Source organism: Lipotes vexillifer, unplaced genomic scaffold, assembly GCF_000442215.2.
Source record: "Lipotes vexillifer unplaced genomic scaffold, Lipotes_vexillifer_v1.1 scaffold343, whole genome shotgun sequence".
Lineage (NCBI taxonomy): Eukaryota > Metazoa > Chordata > Mammalia > Artiodactyla > Lipotidae > Lipotes > Lipotes vexillifer.
In genome coordinates, this window is record NW_006777506.1 from 1,406,615 (window position 1) to 1,423,316 (window position 16,702).

General features: G+C 39.7%; 1 protein-coding gene and 1 pseudogene across 1 annotated transcript in view; both read left to right on the top strand.

Moving 5' to 3' along the window:
- Window positions 1-16,702, top strand: part of HMCN1 (hemicentin 1) — a 543,624-nt gene that overhangs the window by 410,076 nt on the left and 116,846 nt on the right. Inside the window, 3 exon segments of the mRNA XM_007451144.1 lie at window positions 5,096-5,292; window positions 12,565-12,646; window positions 14,224-14,360. Coding sequence (XP_007451206.1) covers window positions 5,096-5,292; window positions 12,565-12,646; window positions 14,224-14,360 — 416 coding nt within the window.
- Window positions 6,873-7,524, top strand: LOC103089593 (BAG family molecular chaperone regulator 1 pseudogene; annotated as a pseudogene).

The window sequence follows — 16,702 nt, forward strand, 5'->3', positions numbered from 1 at the left end:
CTCTTTACATTTTTTCTAACAAAATGCACCCCACAAGGAAAAATAAGAATTTTGGCAAGAGTCTAGCCAAATGTTTTCAGGACATCCTATAATCTTTCTCATAGCACCTATTACAATTTTAATTATTTGTGTAACCTTAAAAGTCTGTTTCATCCTTAGTTAAACTCTGTGATGATCAGTACCCTTTTTACTTATTGCTGTATTCCCAGGGCTTAGCATGGCATTTGACACATAATATTTATCTGTTGGCTTGAACTGAATGGAACTAGGTGTACTTATCAGGTGGATTGAAGTGAGTTTTAACTGTAGCAGGAGACAGAACAATATCTAAATAAACAAACAGAAATACTGTGGTGTAGATGAGTATTCCATAGAATGAAAGGTAGTAATGGAGGCAGTACACCAGAATGTTTAGAGACAAAAGGCAGGAGAAAGCATGTGTTTGTAAGGAAGGATGGAATAACAAATTCCCATATACCAATTCACAGAATATGAGGAATACCGAGATGACATCTTGTACATTAATTATTCACCTATTAATTGTTAATTATTGACTATGCATTATGTGCCAGGCATGTTTCTAGTCAACATATAACAAATAATTATTGGACACCTACTATGTGACATATGGTATGACAAGTACTTGACTGCATCACTGAATAGGAAGGATGTGGTCTCAGCCCTCAAGTTCCTGCATTGGCGGGGAACACAGATATTGAAAAAGTCGTTACTTATGAGTGTGATGAGGATGATATGGCGAAAATTAAATTCTGTGGGAAGGTTCAAAGAAGGTCTCTTCAAGGATACATCTAAGCCTTAAAAAGTAAGACTATAGAGATGAGTGAGGAGATGCCTACATCTTTTACCTAGAAATGATAAACCTTGAGTTGTCTATCTGTGCTTACTGAAGCTGAGTGTAACAGCAAGAGTAAAAGACAAGACTGGAAATATACCTGGACAGAAGCCATAGTGTGAAGAGCCTCAGTTAGAGAATTTGGGCCTCATTACGAAGGCAGGAGAAGAAGCTTAAGCAGGAATATGTTACAGTCAGATTTCACTTCCAAAAAAAATCCCTCTGATGAGAGAGAAAAATGAATCGAAGAGTCTGTTATACTCACACAGGCCTAAAAATACAGGGGCCTGGTGTAGCATGTGGCAGTGGAGACAAAGAGAAGGAAGACTTCTGCAGGAATTCTAGAACCCAGGAGCAGAGTCACGGCCCAGTACATTTCTGGATCTAGAACACAAAAAAAGAAAAATAACACCAATGTTGTTAGAGTCACATACAAAGAACAACCTTCCCACCTGCAGGGTTTACAAGGATATTCTCTTAAAACAGATTTGAAAACTGGCTTAACAGAAGGATGAGCAGTTTTAGCATTTCAGCATCTGTTGATACCTAATTCCATTAAAACCTGAAAAACTTCACTCTGATCTATATTACAATAGAAATGTGAATTTAAGTGTCCTAATTTGGTGAAGCGCCAATCTCAACTTAATTCTATCCACCTGGTGGGAGGTGTCATGGTGTATTAGTGGTTCTGAAAGTCCACTATGGGTAAAATACTAAAAACAAGGGAGATCATGCAAAATAAAGCTAGTGGGTACGGGAGTTGACAGGGTTCAGGCTATGAAGGGACTGTTGACCACATTAAGGAATTTGTGTTTTGTCCTAGAACAATGGGAAACCATTAAAAGTTCTAACAAGTGGAATGCTATGAGTAGAGCTGCAGTTTGAAATGACCACTCTGTGATTGCGAAGTGGAGAGCGGCTTGGAGTGGGTTCTGAGAGAGTGTGTTATCAGGAATTGTGTCTGGCTGTGATTAACAGAGAGTCTAAACATGGTGACTTAAAGAACTTTTGTTTTTCTCACTGAATGAGGTGTCTGGAGGTGGGCAGTAGTTGCATTGGTTCTGCAGTTCAGATCTTAACAGTTCTCCTGGCCTTTGGCCTTTATATCATAGTCAGACCGTGATCATGCATTGGCTGCTCACCTCCAGCATCACTATAGGCAACAGTCGAGCAGAAAAAATAGGAAAGGCAAAGAACTGTCCCTTTCATTATTTTCTTAGAATCTCCACAAAACTACCTCTACTTATATTTCATTGGTCAGAATCTTCACGTGCCACTCCATCTACCATCTGCTAAAGAGGCTAGGAAATGTAGTTTTTAGCACATTGACAGCCCTAACAAAATTGAGGTCTGTTAATAAGAAGGAAACAAGTAAATGATATTGGGTAGGCAGCTGCAGCCAGGAAGGAGGAGATATTAGTCCAAGTAAACGGTATTATAGCTCAGATTAGTGATGCAGGTGAGAGGAAAAGATGTATTCTAGAACTAGTTGCAGCTAGAAGTATTAAGACTTGGTGGTGGATTTGGCCATATGAGAGTGATGACAAGGAAGAAGATATCGAGGGTGACTCCCAGCTTCTGGTTTATGTGACTGAACAGTTCATGGGTTCATCACGTAAATGCAGGGAATGCTGGGAAAAGACCAGGTTTTGAGGGAAAAGGTAACAGGTTCCGTCTGAATACATGATGAGTTGAAGTTGTTTTCAAACAACCCACTGAAGATGCTTATGTGATAATTATATATATGGATCTAGAGCCCAGGAGAGAGATCTAGGCTAGAAATATAAGTTTTGGAGGCATCAGAGTATGGACAACTCCTATTCTGCTCAAAGTACAAGACATATGGACAAGGTACAGAGTAAAATGGTTCACAATCACTTAACACATGTAAGATCTGATGACTGGTATTTGCACCAGTTGGGTACATGTTGTTATTTTAAATCTAGTACTATAAGCTTTTGAGATTAAGGGCGTGCTTAAATAACCTTTGTATCCACAGTGACAGACACATAGTAAATAACCAATAAGTGAGAGGAATAAAGAATTGACTGTAGTCAAATGGAGAATCAGATAAGTGCTTTTCCATCCAGCATGCTATGGAAATTAAAAGGGATAGAAATTTTATAGTTTGTTGAGAGAATCAAGAAAGGACTTATGGTTTTTACAAATGAACATAATGATACGAAAGTGACCTTGAGAGTACTTGAACATGCTCAGTTAGGGGATGGTGGGACTGTTGGAGATATTCCAGTAGAAGGAATAGCATTAGTAAAGTCACAGAGCAAGAAGGGACTGAACTTGTTGAGGGAGAAAAGTAGTCTAGTTTGAAGTCTAGGTTACATAAAGTGTTTTAAAAGTAAATAATGTTATAAAGAGAGATTGAGGCTATGTTGTGGAAGGCTTGGAAGCCATGATGAGGAGTTTGTATTTAATTCAATGAGCAACATGGAGACACATCTTTTAACCAAGAAATCTTGGATTGATCTAAAATGCACTTAGGAAAATATATTTTGCAGCAAAACGTAATAAGATGCACGAAAGTGAAAAAGAGTAGTCACGTGGGACCATAGTTAAGAAACTGACTTCTTAGTTATAATGTATTAAATATATTATCTTTTTCCAGAAAGGAAAACGAGGACCAAAGATACAAATTTTTAGGAGGCAGTTTTTAATAATTACGCCAACAGGTGTAGTAGACTTAGTAGTAGTTATAACTTTCTTAAAACCTTTAATTATAAACTAAAACAGATTCAGAAACACAGAAGAAATGTAGTTTATAGATTATTTCATTGAATCCTCACAATTCTACTAGTTAAATAATAGTACTATACTTATTTTAGAGATTTGCCCAAATCCACTAACCTAATAATTGTTGGAGCTAAGATCCAAATTCAGGCTATTTGATTCCAGATCCTCTGCTGTGAACCTCTGCTCTAAACTATGTGCCTGACTTTAAACACACACACACACACACACACACACACACACACACACACACACACACACACACACACACACACACACACTCATCCTTGGAGCTGTCCAACAGCTATTTTTGCTGCCTTGTGAAATAGTAAGCTGGAAACGTTAATAGAAAATTTGAATGATCTATGTAAGGGAAATCTGTTTTAAAGTGATTCCTAAACTTAGGAATAGTTGGACTAAGAAACTTTACTGTTTGCTCCAAGTGTTTAGATTCCGTAACATCCTCTTGAGAAAGGTAATTTAGAAGTATAAATAACAAAAAAGGAAGTTATTTCTGCCCAGACATTACAAATGTGGTTTATGCAGAAATGGTCTCCAAATGTAACTGTTTTTTCTTCTGCTTAGTCATTGTTTCCTCTTAAGGTTCTGCACGGAAAAAATGATTGCAAAATTCCATAGCATTTGCCCATTGCTTTTGTAGAACCAATAGATATTTAAAAGGTGCAAAAATACACTACTATATTTAAGTAACTCTCTTTTAAAAATAGTACAAGATTAGTTTAGTTTTTATAGTTTTCAAATCTTTACAGTTAAGTAAGACTGCTCTAATTATCTGAATCCCAATTGCTGAGCTATAATTACCTTAAATAGCTTGCCATTTACTTCATGATCTATTACAGGCCTGATCCATCTCTTTTAAAATAGTGCCAGTAGGGACTTCCCTGGTGGCACAGTGGTTAAGAATCTGCCTGCCAGTGCAGGGAACCCGGGTTCGAGCCCTGGTCTGGGAAGATCCCACATGCCATGGAGCAACTAAGCCCATGTACCACAACGACTGAGCCCGCAAGCCACAACTACAGAGCCCACGGGCCACAACTACTGAAGCCCTTACACCTAGAGCCCGTGCTCCGCAACAAGAGAAGCCACCGCAATGAGAAGACTGCACACCACAACGAAGAGTGGCCTCCGCTCACCACAACTAGAGAAAACCCGCGCGCAGCAATGATGACCCAACGCAGCCAAAAATAAATAAATAAATAAATCTATTAAAAAAAAAATAGTGCCAGTGAAAAGATAATGCACAAAGACTTACATAGTGCTGGCATTTAATAAATTGTCCCTCAATAAATTGCAAAAAAAATAAAATAGTTCCAGTGACAAATGATAATAACATCTAGAAATTATTTTGGTATCCTTGTTCAAATCAATTTGCATTGTACGAACATATTTGTGTTGAATTTTAAAGTTTTTCTGATCTGCAGTATTTTATCAAACAGCAAGTTTATTTTGTTGTTGTTTTTCATTCCTTTTAAATAGAACCACCTCATATCAATGGATCTGAAGAACCTGTAGAGATGTCAGTAATTGTTAATAATCCACTTGAACTTACCTGCATTGCTTCTGGAATCCCAGCTCCTAAAATTACCTGGATGAAAGACGGACGGCCCCTTCCACAGGTGGATCAGATGCAAACTCTTGGAGGAGGAGAGGTTCTTCGAATATCTAATGCTCAGGTAAGTTCAGAGTTCATAGAATTATTTTCCAGGTTAAACTTCTTACTTGCTAATCTATGAGAAATGTTGGAGAAGTTGTCTTAGAGTCTGAATATATCACAGATCTCTGTAACGTTAGCAAGGATAGATTGGTTCTATGACATGCATGATTGGATAGACACTTACAAAGTAACATGCCTAGAAGGAAGAAGTGAAATTATATTAAACACAGAAGAAAGCAAGTTACCTTCACATTAATTTTTGCAAGTTTTCACAGTCCTATGTGATAACATATTTCCTGAAGCCCTTAATTTGTGCCATGTAGCCCTTTACAGAAATGGCAAAAAGCAATCCAACATACGTATATGTGAGGCTTCAGAGAGCACTTTTGATCTCTAGAAAGAAATCTCAGACGTAAAAATCTGAAGAGATACAATTTTTCAAAAAATGATCAATTCAATAAAATTGTTCTTTTAGTTTGTGTTTAAGGAAATTAATCTGAAATGTAAATATATTAAAGAGAAGTATGTCTGGGATGTCTTACTGTAACAATATACTGTTCTGCAAACAAAGGCAAACCTTATATTACAAATATCCATGTGTTGCTTAATGCCCTCATCTGTAAACTGGGGATAAAAACAGTAATAATACTGAACGTATATACTTGGGGTTTTAGAGACAGTCTAACTTGATGTGCTTAGACTGGTGCCACGGGCATGAAGTGATGCTAAAACGGAGTTAGAATGATTGCTGTTGTTGCTGATTTGATTGTTATTATAATCATTCCTTTAAAAGTAGAATAATACATTATTTAATCATATTTCATGTACATTTTCACTGAGGAAACAAAAGAAAGGGAGCTGGGAAAGAGAGCTAAGGGTTGTAAATCGTGTCAGTCTTATGTTCAGCTATGGGCGCTATCACACCCGTGACCATCATGACAACTCTGTGAGGCAGTGTCTTTATCCCCTTTCTACAAATCCAGAAACAGACACAGAAAGATTAAGTATTCACCTGCCAAATACTTAACCACTGCTCGGTGATGGAGCTGGTCTCAATCCTGGGTGTGGTTCAAAAGCATAGGCAAAACATGGGGTCCGGCGGAGCGCGGCAGAGCTTGGAGACTGCGAGGCGACCCACCCCCCCCCCACTGCCACCCGGGAGCGGCGGGGGCCCCCGAAGAGCACCCCCCGGGCCCGGGCCTGTGAGGCAGTGTCTTTATCCCCTTTCTACAAATCCAGAAACAGACACAGAAAGATTAAGTATTCACCTGCCAAATACTTAACCACTGCTCGGTGATGGAGCTGGTCTCAATCCTGGGTGTGGTTCAAAAGCATAGGCAAAACATGGGGTCCGGCGGAGCGCGGCAGAGCTTGGAGACTGCGAGGCGACCCCCCCCCCCCCCACTGCCACCCGGGAGCGGCGGGGCCCCCGGAAGCGCACCCCTTGGCCAGGGCCGGGAGCCGCCCCAGTCGGTGTCCCAAGCCGAGGGCGGTCCTCCTCCCTCCCAGCGATCAGCCATCCGGAGTGCGACCAGAGGGCATGCCAGATCCACCAGGGATGCCGCCGCCTGCACTCGCAGGCCGCGGGTGTAGAAGAAAGTACGGCCTCGCTTGGCCCTGAGCGAGGAAATGGCAGCTGCCGAGCGCAGCGGGACCATCACCCCCATTAATGAGAAGCACGATCTTCAGGTTATCCCTTAAGAGGGCTGTAGTGAACCAATGGTCCAAGACCTGGCTCAGGTTTTTGCAGAGGCCACAGGGGTCCCGCTGCCTTTTCAGAAACCCATATTTAAGGGAAAATCTCTGAAGGAAATGGAGACCCCGGTGTCAGCACCCGGAATACAAAGTGGCTGCTGGGTCGTGTTACTTGGGAAAAAGAACAGTCCAGAGGATGAAGTTGAACTAAAGAAGTTGAAAGATTTGGAGAAGTCTGTGGAGAAGATAGCTGACCAACTGGAAGAGTGGAATAAAGAGCTTTCCGGAATCCAGCAGGGTTTTCTAGCCAAGGATTTGCAAGCTGAAGCTCTCTGCAAACTCGATAGGAGAGTAAAAGCCACAATCGAGCAGTTTATGAAGATCTTGGAAGAGATCGACACACTAATGCTGCCAGAAAATTGCAAAGACAGTAGAATGAAAAGGAAGGGTTTGGTGAAAAGGATTCAGGTGTTCCCAGCCGAGTGTGACACAGTGGGGCAGAGCGTCCCAGGAAACGGAGCGACTAGTGGCAGGCCACAGACTTGGCCCCGGCTGACTGAGGTGAGGCGGAGAAGGCTGTGCTGCCCTGAAGAACAGCTCCACCAGCTCTGGTCTCTCTGGAACAGAAGTTCCGTGCTTTCCCCAGGGCAGCCGGGGACAACTGGCCGATTGCCAGTTTTCCTCCCCTTATTCCCCCACCACACATGGCCAGTGAACAAGTATTGTCTGTACAGTCTTTAGCGCTCCTGTCAGTTTCTCGTTTTATCTGTGTATATCTGTGCTGTCCAGCAGCCCACCTTGTCTGGAGAGGGCCTCCCCTGCCCAAGTCTTCCCAGCTTTTTTGACCTTTGGGTGCTTTCTTTGGGCTGGTGAGAGCTCTCATTTGTCCTGGGGTAGTTCCGGCTTTATCAGCTATCCTGTTCTTCAGATACGTGAGGCCTTTTTGCCGTTATGATCCCATAGTCCCATCTGTGTAAACCAGAATCATCAGGAGGCTGTGTCTGGTCAGGAATGTTGGGAATGGCTCAGGACAGGTGTTTGGCACACAGGGACTCCAAGTATCTCTTATTGTGACCTAATTCTGGAACAGCTGGCTGGGTTGTGGGTTCATAGACCCTGACTTCACCCCCCAGTGACCCTGACCAGCCACAGGCCGTGAGGTCTCAGGGAGCCATTCCTGCAGTGGGGCCTGTGGTTGATATATGGACTTTCTTGTCCCCAAGCAAATCTCTAGGAGGTTAGAACCCAGAGTTGACTAAGTCTCTGCTCGAAACCGGATCAGAACCATGGCTTAGGAGGGGCAGAGAGGGGAGACAGAATGAATAAAGCGGGCAGGTAGTGAGGGCCACCATAAACTTCTCAGGACTTCCTTCAAAGACATTTCTGTCTACTGTACCCTTCTGAGATCTACATTTCCTTCGAGTTCCTTCAAGGCTGTTTTGGTCTGTTTTGTGGCCTTTTTCCCCTTCATCGTTACTTAAAAAATAAAACAGTTTATATACACATCAGCAAGCAGAAGAGTGTTTAGACTTTTCTTTTTGGTAGATGAAGTAAGGGAAGCAAAAGCCTTCTGAGGTTCTAGTCTAGTTATATTATAAAGTTGAGCGTGGCCCTGCGTGTCAGAACTCTTAAACGGGTCAGCTGCTGTCACCCCATTTTTTTCACACAGTGCCCAGGAGACAGGCTCCCAACAGGTCACTCTGAGGCCAACCTTCTTTGGCAGAGAGGGAGTCTGTGAAGTCCCAGGCATTTAGGGATGCATGGGTGGGACTAGGACAAGGTGGTGGTTAGGGGTGGACAAGTGGACAAGGCTTGGGGCCCGGCCCGCCCACCCCCAGCTTTAATCAGAGCAGTCCAGTATTTCTCTGTTTCTAGTAGTAGCTGTGTGGCCTTGGGCCACAGCACGTTCCTGTGTGCCAGATACCATTCTGAGTTCTTGAGGTGTATTTGTCATTTAATCCTCACACAATCTAGGACATAGGCAGATACTATCCCTGTTTTAGAGATGAGCTTAGGTAATTTGCTCAGGATCATAGAGTAAGTAACAAAGTCAGGACACAAACTGGGCAGCTTGATTCCGAGCCCATGTTCTTAATCTCTACCGGTTTGCCTCCCAACTGACATGGGGTTGCTCACACCCTCTCATTTTCTCTTTTCCTTCTACTTATCTCCCATGTTGGCCTCTGCACTTCCCCTCTGGCCCTCTTCAGTTCATTCTTCACAGAGTGGCTGAGTGATCATAAAGTACACATCTTACCATGTCAGTCCCCTGCTTAAAAACCTCAATGGCCCCCATTTCTCTTGGGATAAAGGCCAAGGTCCTTACCCTGCTCCCTTCTCATCTCGGGCTACTCTCCTGTTTACTCTCTGCTGTCAGCCACTCTGGTCTAGTTCAGGCCCTCAGGTGCTCTGTACCCTCTCCCGCCCTGGGGTCTTTGCACACACTGTTCCTCTGCTTGGACAGTTCCACGCCATCCTTCCCCTACTCCTACCCCTGTCCTAGGCGACTCCTGTTCATGCTTCAGAACGTAAATGTATCGTCCATGGAGAAACATCACCTACTACTGCCTGAGAACATCAAGCCCTCGGGTGATATCCTGTCACAACTTGTCATGACTTTTTACAATAAACAGCATTTATCATGATCTATGATGAATTATTTGTGGGATTATTTGATTAATATTTGCCTTTAGGCTAGACTGTGAGTTCTTGGGTTAAGGAGCTTCTTAGTCTTGTTAACAGTGTATTTCAAGCACCTTGTCTGGTTTATATTAGGTGCTCAATAAATATTTGGAGAATGAAAAAAAAAAAAAAAAAAGCATAGCCAGTGGAACTCAGCCCAGTTCTTGTTTCTAACATCAAGGAGAACACACTTTCCATTCCCCTCTTCCCTCTGTCAAGCACTTCAGTAACCCAGCGAAAACTCAGGTCCAACTGTCAAACCACCTACTGAATCAAAACCCTTGAATGTTATAATTTCAACAGACCAAAAAGGAAGCAAAAGAATTTTGTAACATAGAGAATAGCATGGAGACAGGGAAGTGTGTGCACTAGAACCATAAGTATAAAGGAATCATGGTAAATAAAGCTTTAGAGGGAAATTAAGGCCCCATTACACTAGGTCTTAAATGTAAGAATGAAAAGTTATGTTATAACAAAACAAGACAAAGTTTCCATAGAGTGTTAAATGGTGACCCACACATTGTAGCTTTTGTGGAGAATACAAATCTAATACATATAACGTTTCTCAGCCTTCAAGGAATTTCCAATTTTCTAAGAAAAATAAAACTACATATGACAAAATTAGGAAAACAATAAGAAAAACATTATAGAATTGAATTCTATAGAATTATAGAATTGAAAAATTAAATATTATCAAGTCCCAAGACTGCTCTTGGTTCCTCTGGTCCTCTGTGTTTTCACAACATTTGGTACATATCTCCGTTAAAGCACTTATTACTAAATTATATCTTAGTTACCTGTGTCTTTTTGTGTATGTATCTATAGCATGTAGTTATGCCTGCTACCTAATGGATGCTTTGCAAATTGCAAACTGTCTGGTAAAGGCAAGAGTTTGCTAACACATTTTCCATCAAACCCTCATTCTGTAATTTATTCCAAAGGGAGAAAAATTCTGTGACCAAGTAGGTCTGAAAAACTTTATATACTGTACCTTCCCCTCCTTTGTGAGCCATAATGTGTGTCAACAACTCTGCAAACTCTTACTCCAAAGAAACCTGACTAACTATAATTGTTTAAACACCCTATTAACAGAACACACTTTAGGAAATGTTGCTACTAATGGTAACTGTCAATATTCAGAAGGGTATACGTTGTCAGGAAAAGTTTCTTGGAGAAGGCAAGATCTCAAAACAGTCATGAATAATAGTGCAAGTTTGGCTAAGTCACGACAAGTGGAGGGGGCAATATGATTTGGGAATAAACTGAATTGGTGGAGTAAGAGTTGACTTTTAGAGGTTTGAAAGATATGATGAGAAATTTAGAAATTATTCTCTAGGCAGTAGTGCATCACTTCCAATTTTTTTTTTTTTACATCTTTATTGGAGTATAATTGCTTTACAATGGTGTGTTAGTTTCTGCTTTATAACAAAGTGAATCAGTTAAACATATACATATGTTCGCATATCTCTTCCTTCTTGCGTCTCCCTCCCTCCCACCCTCCCTATCCCACCCCTCCAGGCGGACACAAGGCACTGAGCTGATCTCCCTGTGCTATGCGGCTGTTTCCCACTAGCTATCTACCTTACGTTTGGTAGTGTGTATATGTCCATGCCTCTCTCTCGCTTTGCCACAGCTTACCCTTCCCCCTCCCCATATCCTCAAGTCCATTCTCTAGTAGGTCTGTGTCTTTATTCCTGTCTTACCCCTAGGTTCTTCATGACATTTTTTTTTCTTAAATTCCATATATATGTGGTAGCATACGGCATTTGTCTTTCTCTTTATGACTTACTTCACTCTGTATGACAGACTCTAGGTCTATCCATCTCATTACAAATAGCTCAATTTCGTTTCTTTTTATGGCTGAGTAATATTCCATTGTATATATGTGCCAATTCTTAATTGATGGACGATGAGACAATCATTCTTCTAAAGTCATATTTAATTTTCCAAACATACTAGTCTTAAATTTTTTCAGTGGACTTTTTGCAGCCTACCAAAACGTTTTTCCATAAACTATAAAGTCAGTTTTGAATGTAAGAAGTTTAAAATTCCCAGTGTTCTAGGAGTATTCAAGTAATAAAATGAATGAAAACAGGATTTTCTACTTTTCCAAAATATATTTTTCACAGTAGTAAGATTATCTGTTTTTCAGTGTATCCTTTACACATACATAAGACATCCTCTACACAATGTCAAATATGAATGAAGACTAACACTTCCAGTGGAAACTATGTATGGAGATTTTTAAAGAAATGTTTCTGGTTTTTGTCAGAAAATAGTAGATTTTGCTGTCAGTCTGACCTGTTTACAGCCAAATTACATAATATAGCTATTTTGTTTCACCATGTATATCAAAGGTAGATTAAAAATGTGGTATTAATGTGCTTTATTAAAATAACCTGATATTTTATTTACGTTTTTGGTTGGTTAGTTGATTGGTTGGTTAATGTATTTTATTTTCTTCAGGAAGACTCCAGTAGAATTTTCAGTCTGCAATTTAAATTCATAAATACTTATTTCTTCAATAAATACTGTAGTATCTAGTCTGTCATGTATGGTGGTAGGTCTTATATGTATCTGCCCTTTCTGAGATCATTAAATATACCTAATATGCAAACATTCTGAGATCAGATACCAAAAGCCTGTTAAATCTATGTCAAATACATAGATTTACATGTAACAGATGTCAAGCCATGCTCAGTATCAGTATCAAATGTAACTGATACACTTAACTGATTAAATGTATAAGTTACATTTAATCACAAATGTTAAAACATTTATTAAATTTTATTACTGTACTCTTAATGATATCTTGCTTTGTGTGAGACTTCTATATTCATTCTAATAGATATTTATTCTTATCACCAAAACCAGCATGTTAACATTGTACCATTCACTTATTCGAATTTTATAGGTGGAAGATACAGGAAGATATACGTGTCTGGCATCCAGTCCTGCAGGAGATGATGATAAAGAATATTTAGTGAGAGTGCATGGTAAAGTTGGCAAAATGTCCTGCAGTCCATCATACATTAATACCTAATTAAAAGGCATAATTTATGGAACATAGAGCAACTGTCTAACATATCATAAAACTATGTTTATATAGTAGGAAAAATGTATTTTGCAAATCTGATTTTTATATTTGATCACAGTAGTCCACTAAACTATTGTTGGGAATAGTTTAATGGATTTTTTGAGTTATTTGTTTTGTTCCTGCACAAATAATTCATATTCATCGGTTTTAAATCATAGAATATAAATTATAAAAATAAAAATCAATCATAATCTCATCACACAAAGATAAGACCTTTTTACATATAAATATTGTCACAGAAATGTGATCATACAGCATATAGTATTTAACTTTTTTTAATCTTACTTAGTGGTATGGTGAACATATTTTCATGTCAAAAAATGTATTTTTATAACATTACTTTTTAGTGATTCCATGATGTCCCATTTTATGAATATGCCATTATTTATTTAATACATTCCTTATTTTTGGATATTTAGGCTGTTTTGTATTTTTACCACTATAAGCCACACTATTATAGACATCTTTGTACATGTGTGTTGGCCTCTTCCTTTAATTATTTTGTTTTGATAAATTTCTGTAGGTATATTTACTTGATTATATGCAAGTACCCACGCATGCATGTACACACACACACACACACACACACAACATTTAAGGCCAAATTACCTTCTAGAAAAGTTGGGCCAATTAGACTGTGGCCAATACTATTTTGACATAGAAATGGGAATTACTCTTCATGGAGAGGAACATTAAAAGAACTTAACGGAAGATCTTTATCTCCTCATAGTCTAAATGACTAGGCAACACAAACTGTAGGGCTGGCGTAATATAGGAGTGTTCCCCTCACCTCGCCAGTCCTACACAAAAATTAGACCTGCCACTAATTGACATGTAAATTTTGTATATAAGAGTCACATAAAAAAGGTACATTTTTAAATTGTGATATAGTTGATTTACAATATTAATTTCAGGTGTAAACCATAGTGATTGAAAATTTGTATAATTTATACTCCATTTAAAGTTATTATAAAATATTGACTGTATTCCCTTTACAATATATCCTTGTAGCTTATTTATTTTATACATAGTAGTTTGTACCTCTTAATTCCTTACCCCTATTTTGCCCCTCCCCCTTTCTGCATATTAAGAAAAATGTACGTATTTCTGTATATTATAATGGGCAGACCCTAATTTAGAAGTTTTAAAATATGATGTTCAGAGAAAATTATTACCAAGTGTAGAGCTAGACAAGGAATCCCTTCTTTGTACTTAGACTGTGATTATATTACTTATCCTGTCATTTACGTGGCCATTGGAAGAATTTCATTACTTGATGTATGTGAAAGTACTGAGGAAGGTAAAAAAATTTTCACTATTTGTAATCATTGTACTATAAATTGAATGAGTAATGTTTTAAGTTTATGCTTTTTATTTCATACAGCAGAAGCAACATTCGTTGAACACCTCAGATAATCCAGATCATTTTATATCCTGTTTATTAAAAGCCTTTGGTGTATTTGTTCTCATGCCCAGTCCCCCCTAATATTGCTGGAACTGATGAGCCCCAGGATTTCACTGTGTTACGGAACAGACAAGTGACACTGGAATGCAAATCGGATGCAGTGCCCCCACCTGTGATCACTTGGCTTAAAAATGGAGAACGGTTACAGGTAAATCTTGCTAAATTCCACAGATTCATTGTGAGACAAAAAAATCAGCAATAGAGTCCTTGCTAGGGAGATAAAACCAAACAGTGTCAGACTACTAGTTATTCAACATTACAGGGGTGGGCACAGGGTCCTTTAATCCGCCTTTTTCTCAGCCTTCTTGGAGGAGTTAGTAGCTAGTTATGAGGCAGAAGACAGGTATTTTGATTCACATACTCTGTAAATTGGCCCAAGTATATATCTCCTGGAGCCCGTGGATTAAAGTTGAATTAAAACACTCAGGTATGTCTTTTTTTTTTTTTATTGGAGTGTAGTTGCTTTACAATGTTGTGTTAGTTTCTGCTGTACAGTGAAGTAAATCAGCCATATATATACATATATCCCCTCCGTCTTGGACCTCCCTCCCCCCAACATCCCACCCATCTAGGTCATCACAGAGCACGGAGCTGAGCTCCCTGTGCTATACAGCAGGTTCCCACTAGCCATCTGTTTTACACATGGTAGTGTATTTATGTCAAACCTAATCTCCCAATTTTTCCCACCCTCCCCTTCCCCCACTGTGTCCACATGTCCGTTCTCTACATGTGCCTTTCTATTCCTGCTCTGCAAATAGGTTCATCTGTACCATTTGTCTTTACTTGAGAGGGAAGAAACCATCAGAGTCTCAAAAGACCTGACCTGTCCTGCCAACTTCCTAGGGCAAACCTATTACTGAATTTCCCTAGTCTAAACTTGGTCCTCAGGAGTGACCCCAAGGATCTGTGCAACACCAGGAATATGGACTGGAATCTTTGAAAACACAGTTACTGGCTCTTTAAAGGTTCCCATGCTCAGGTGATACCTGTCTACTGCCCTACAGTGTCACAGCCCAGGATCCTAAGTAGGCTTTTAGGGTTGGCTCAAAGCCGTGACTTTGAATGCTCTGATTGTCCTTATCCTAGTACTTACTTATCCTTTTGTTTCTCCTTTGTTCTTCCTCATCCTGTTAGTATAACCTATTGTGGTACACTGTGCCTATAGGAAATTGTGTCCCTAATACATAAGGCAGAAAGACTTTCACCATCATCAAATCACACAAATGCCAAACACAGAGAGACTGGGTTCTGAGAGTTACTTCCTTGTTAAATCATCATGCATATCACTTAACAGTCCTGTGCCTCAGTTTCTCTATTTATTGTGTGCCTATTATAATGCTAGGCACTATGATTGCCCCTGAGAATAATCTTGATCCTTAAGGAGCTCAGACTATCTGAAAATATACAGAAGTATATCAAAGATTGTAGAAAATTGATACTGCTGATATTCAATAAACAATATCTTAGAGGGATATACAGCATTTTATGGAAACAGAGGGAGAAGCAAGTAATCCAGACTGAAGGGTAAGGAATAGCCCAGGGGAGCCTCTTGGAAAGGGTGAGTTCAGTTTAAATGTTGGGTAGATGTTGGGTGAGAAAGAAGAAGGGGATTCCAAACATAAGTGGTAGCATGTGCAAAGACATTACAGGAGAAGGAATGCTGCTGTTCCAGGAACTGCAGGTAGCTTGGTATGGTTGAAGTAGACCTTGATTAAAATCCTTTGATGATTCTCCATAGATTTCAGGATTCGGGTTACACTGCCCAGCTTAGCTCACAAAGCCCTTCATGCTCTGACTTTTCCTCCATAGTCTTATCTCCCATGTGTGCATTTCACTCTAGACCATTAGGTGTTCAGATAGGGACTGAGTGAATGTTGATGATACAGAAATTCAGGCTAATCTCAGATATGACCAAGTGATGTCAGTACTGGGACAGACTGATTTCAACAGTTATGGGGGGAAAAAATGAGTCCAGTTTTAGATATTTTGAATTTGAATTACCTATATATTATCTAAGTGGAGCTTCTAAGAAGCACTAAGAAATATGGGTCCATATTTCATCAAAAACATCTTTGATTTGGTGGTCCTCAATGGTGCAGCCTGTTGCTGAAGCCATCAGTTTGTATGAGGTCAACCAGAAAGCACACAGTATGAGAAGACCTGTAAATGAGAATAAAGCCTAAGGCAACACTGACAATTAAAAGGTGAGCAAAGGAAGAAGAGAAGAATGGGACTGAGAATGAGGACTCAGAGAAATAAGATTAAATATAGGAGACACTGGTGTACTGAAAGCCAAGGAAGAGGGAGGGAGTGGTTAACAGTCCATGTTAAGTTACAAATTAAGTTGTATTCACTGGCTTTGGCAATACATAGACTTGATTAAAGATCTGAACAACGGTTCTTCAATAGAGTGATCAAAGTAGAAGATAGGTTACAGCTGTCTGGGGGAGTTAACGAAGAGGAAGTGGAAATGATTGTGGACTGTTACTT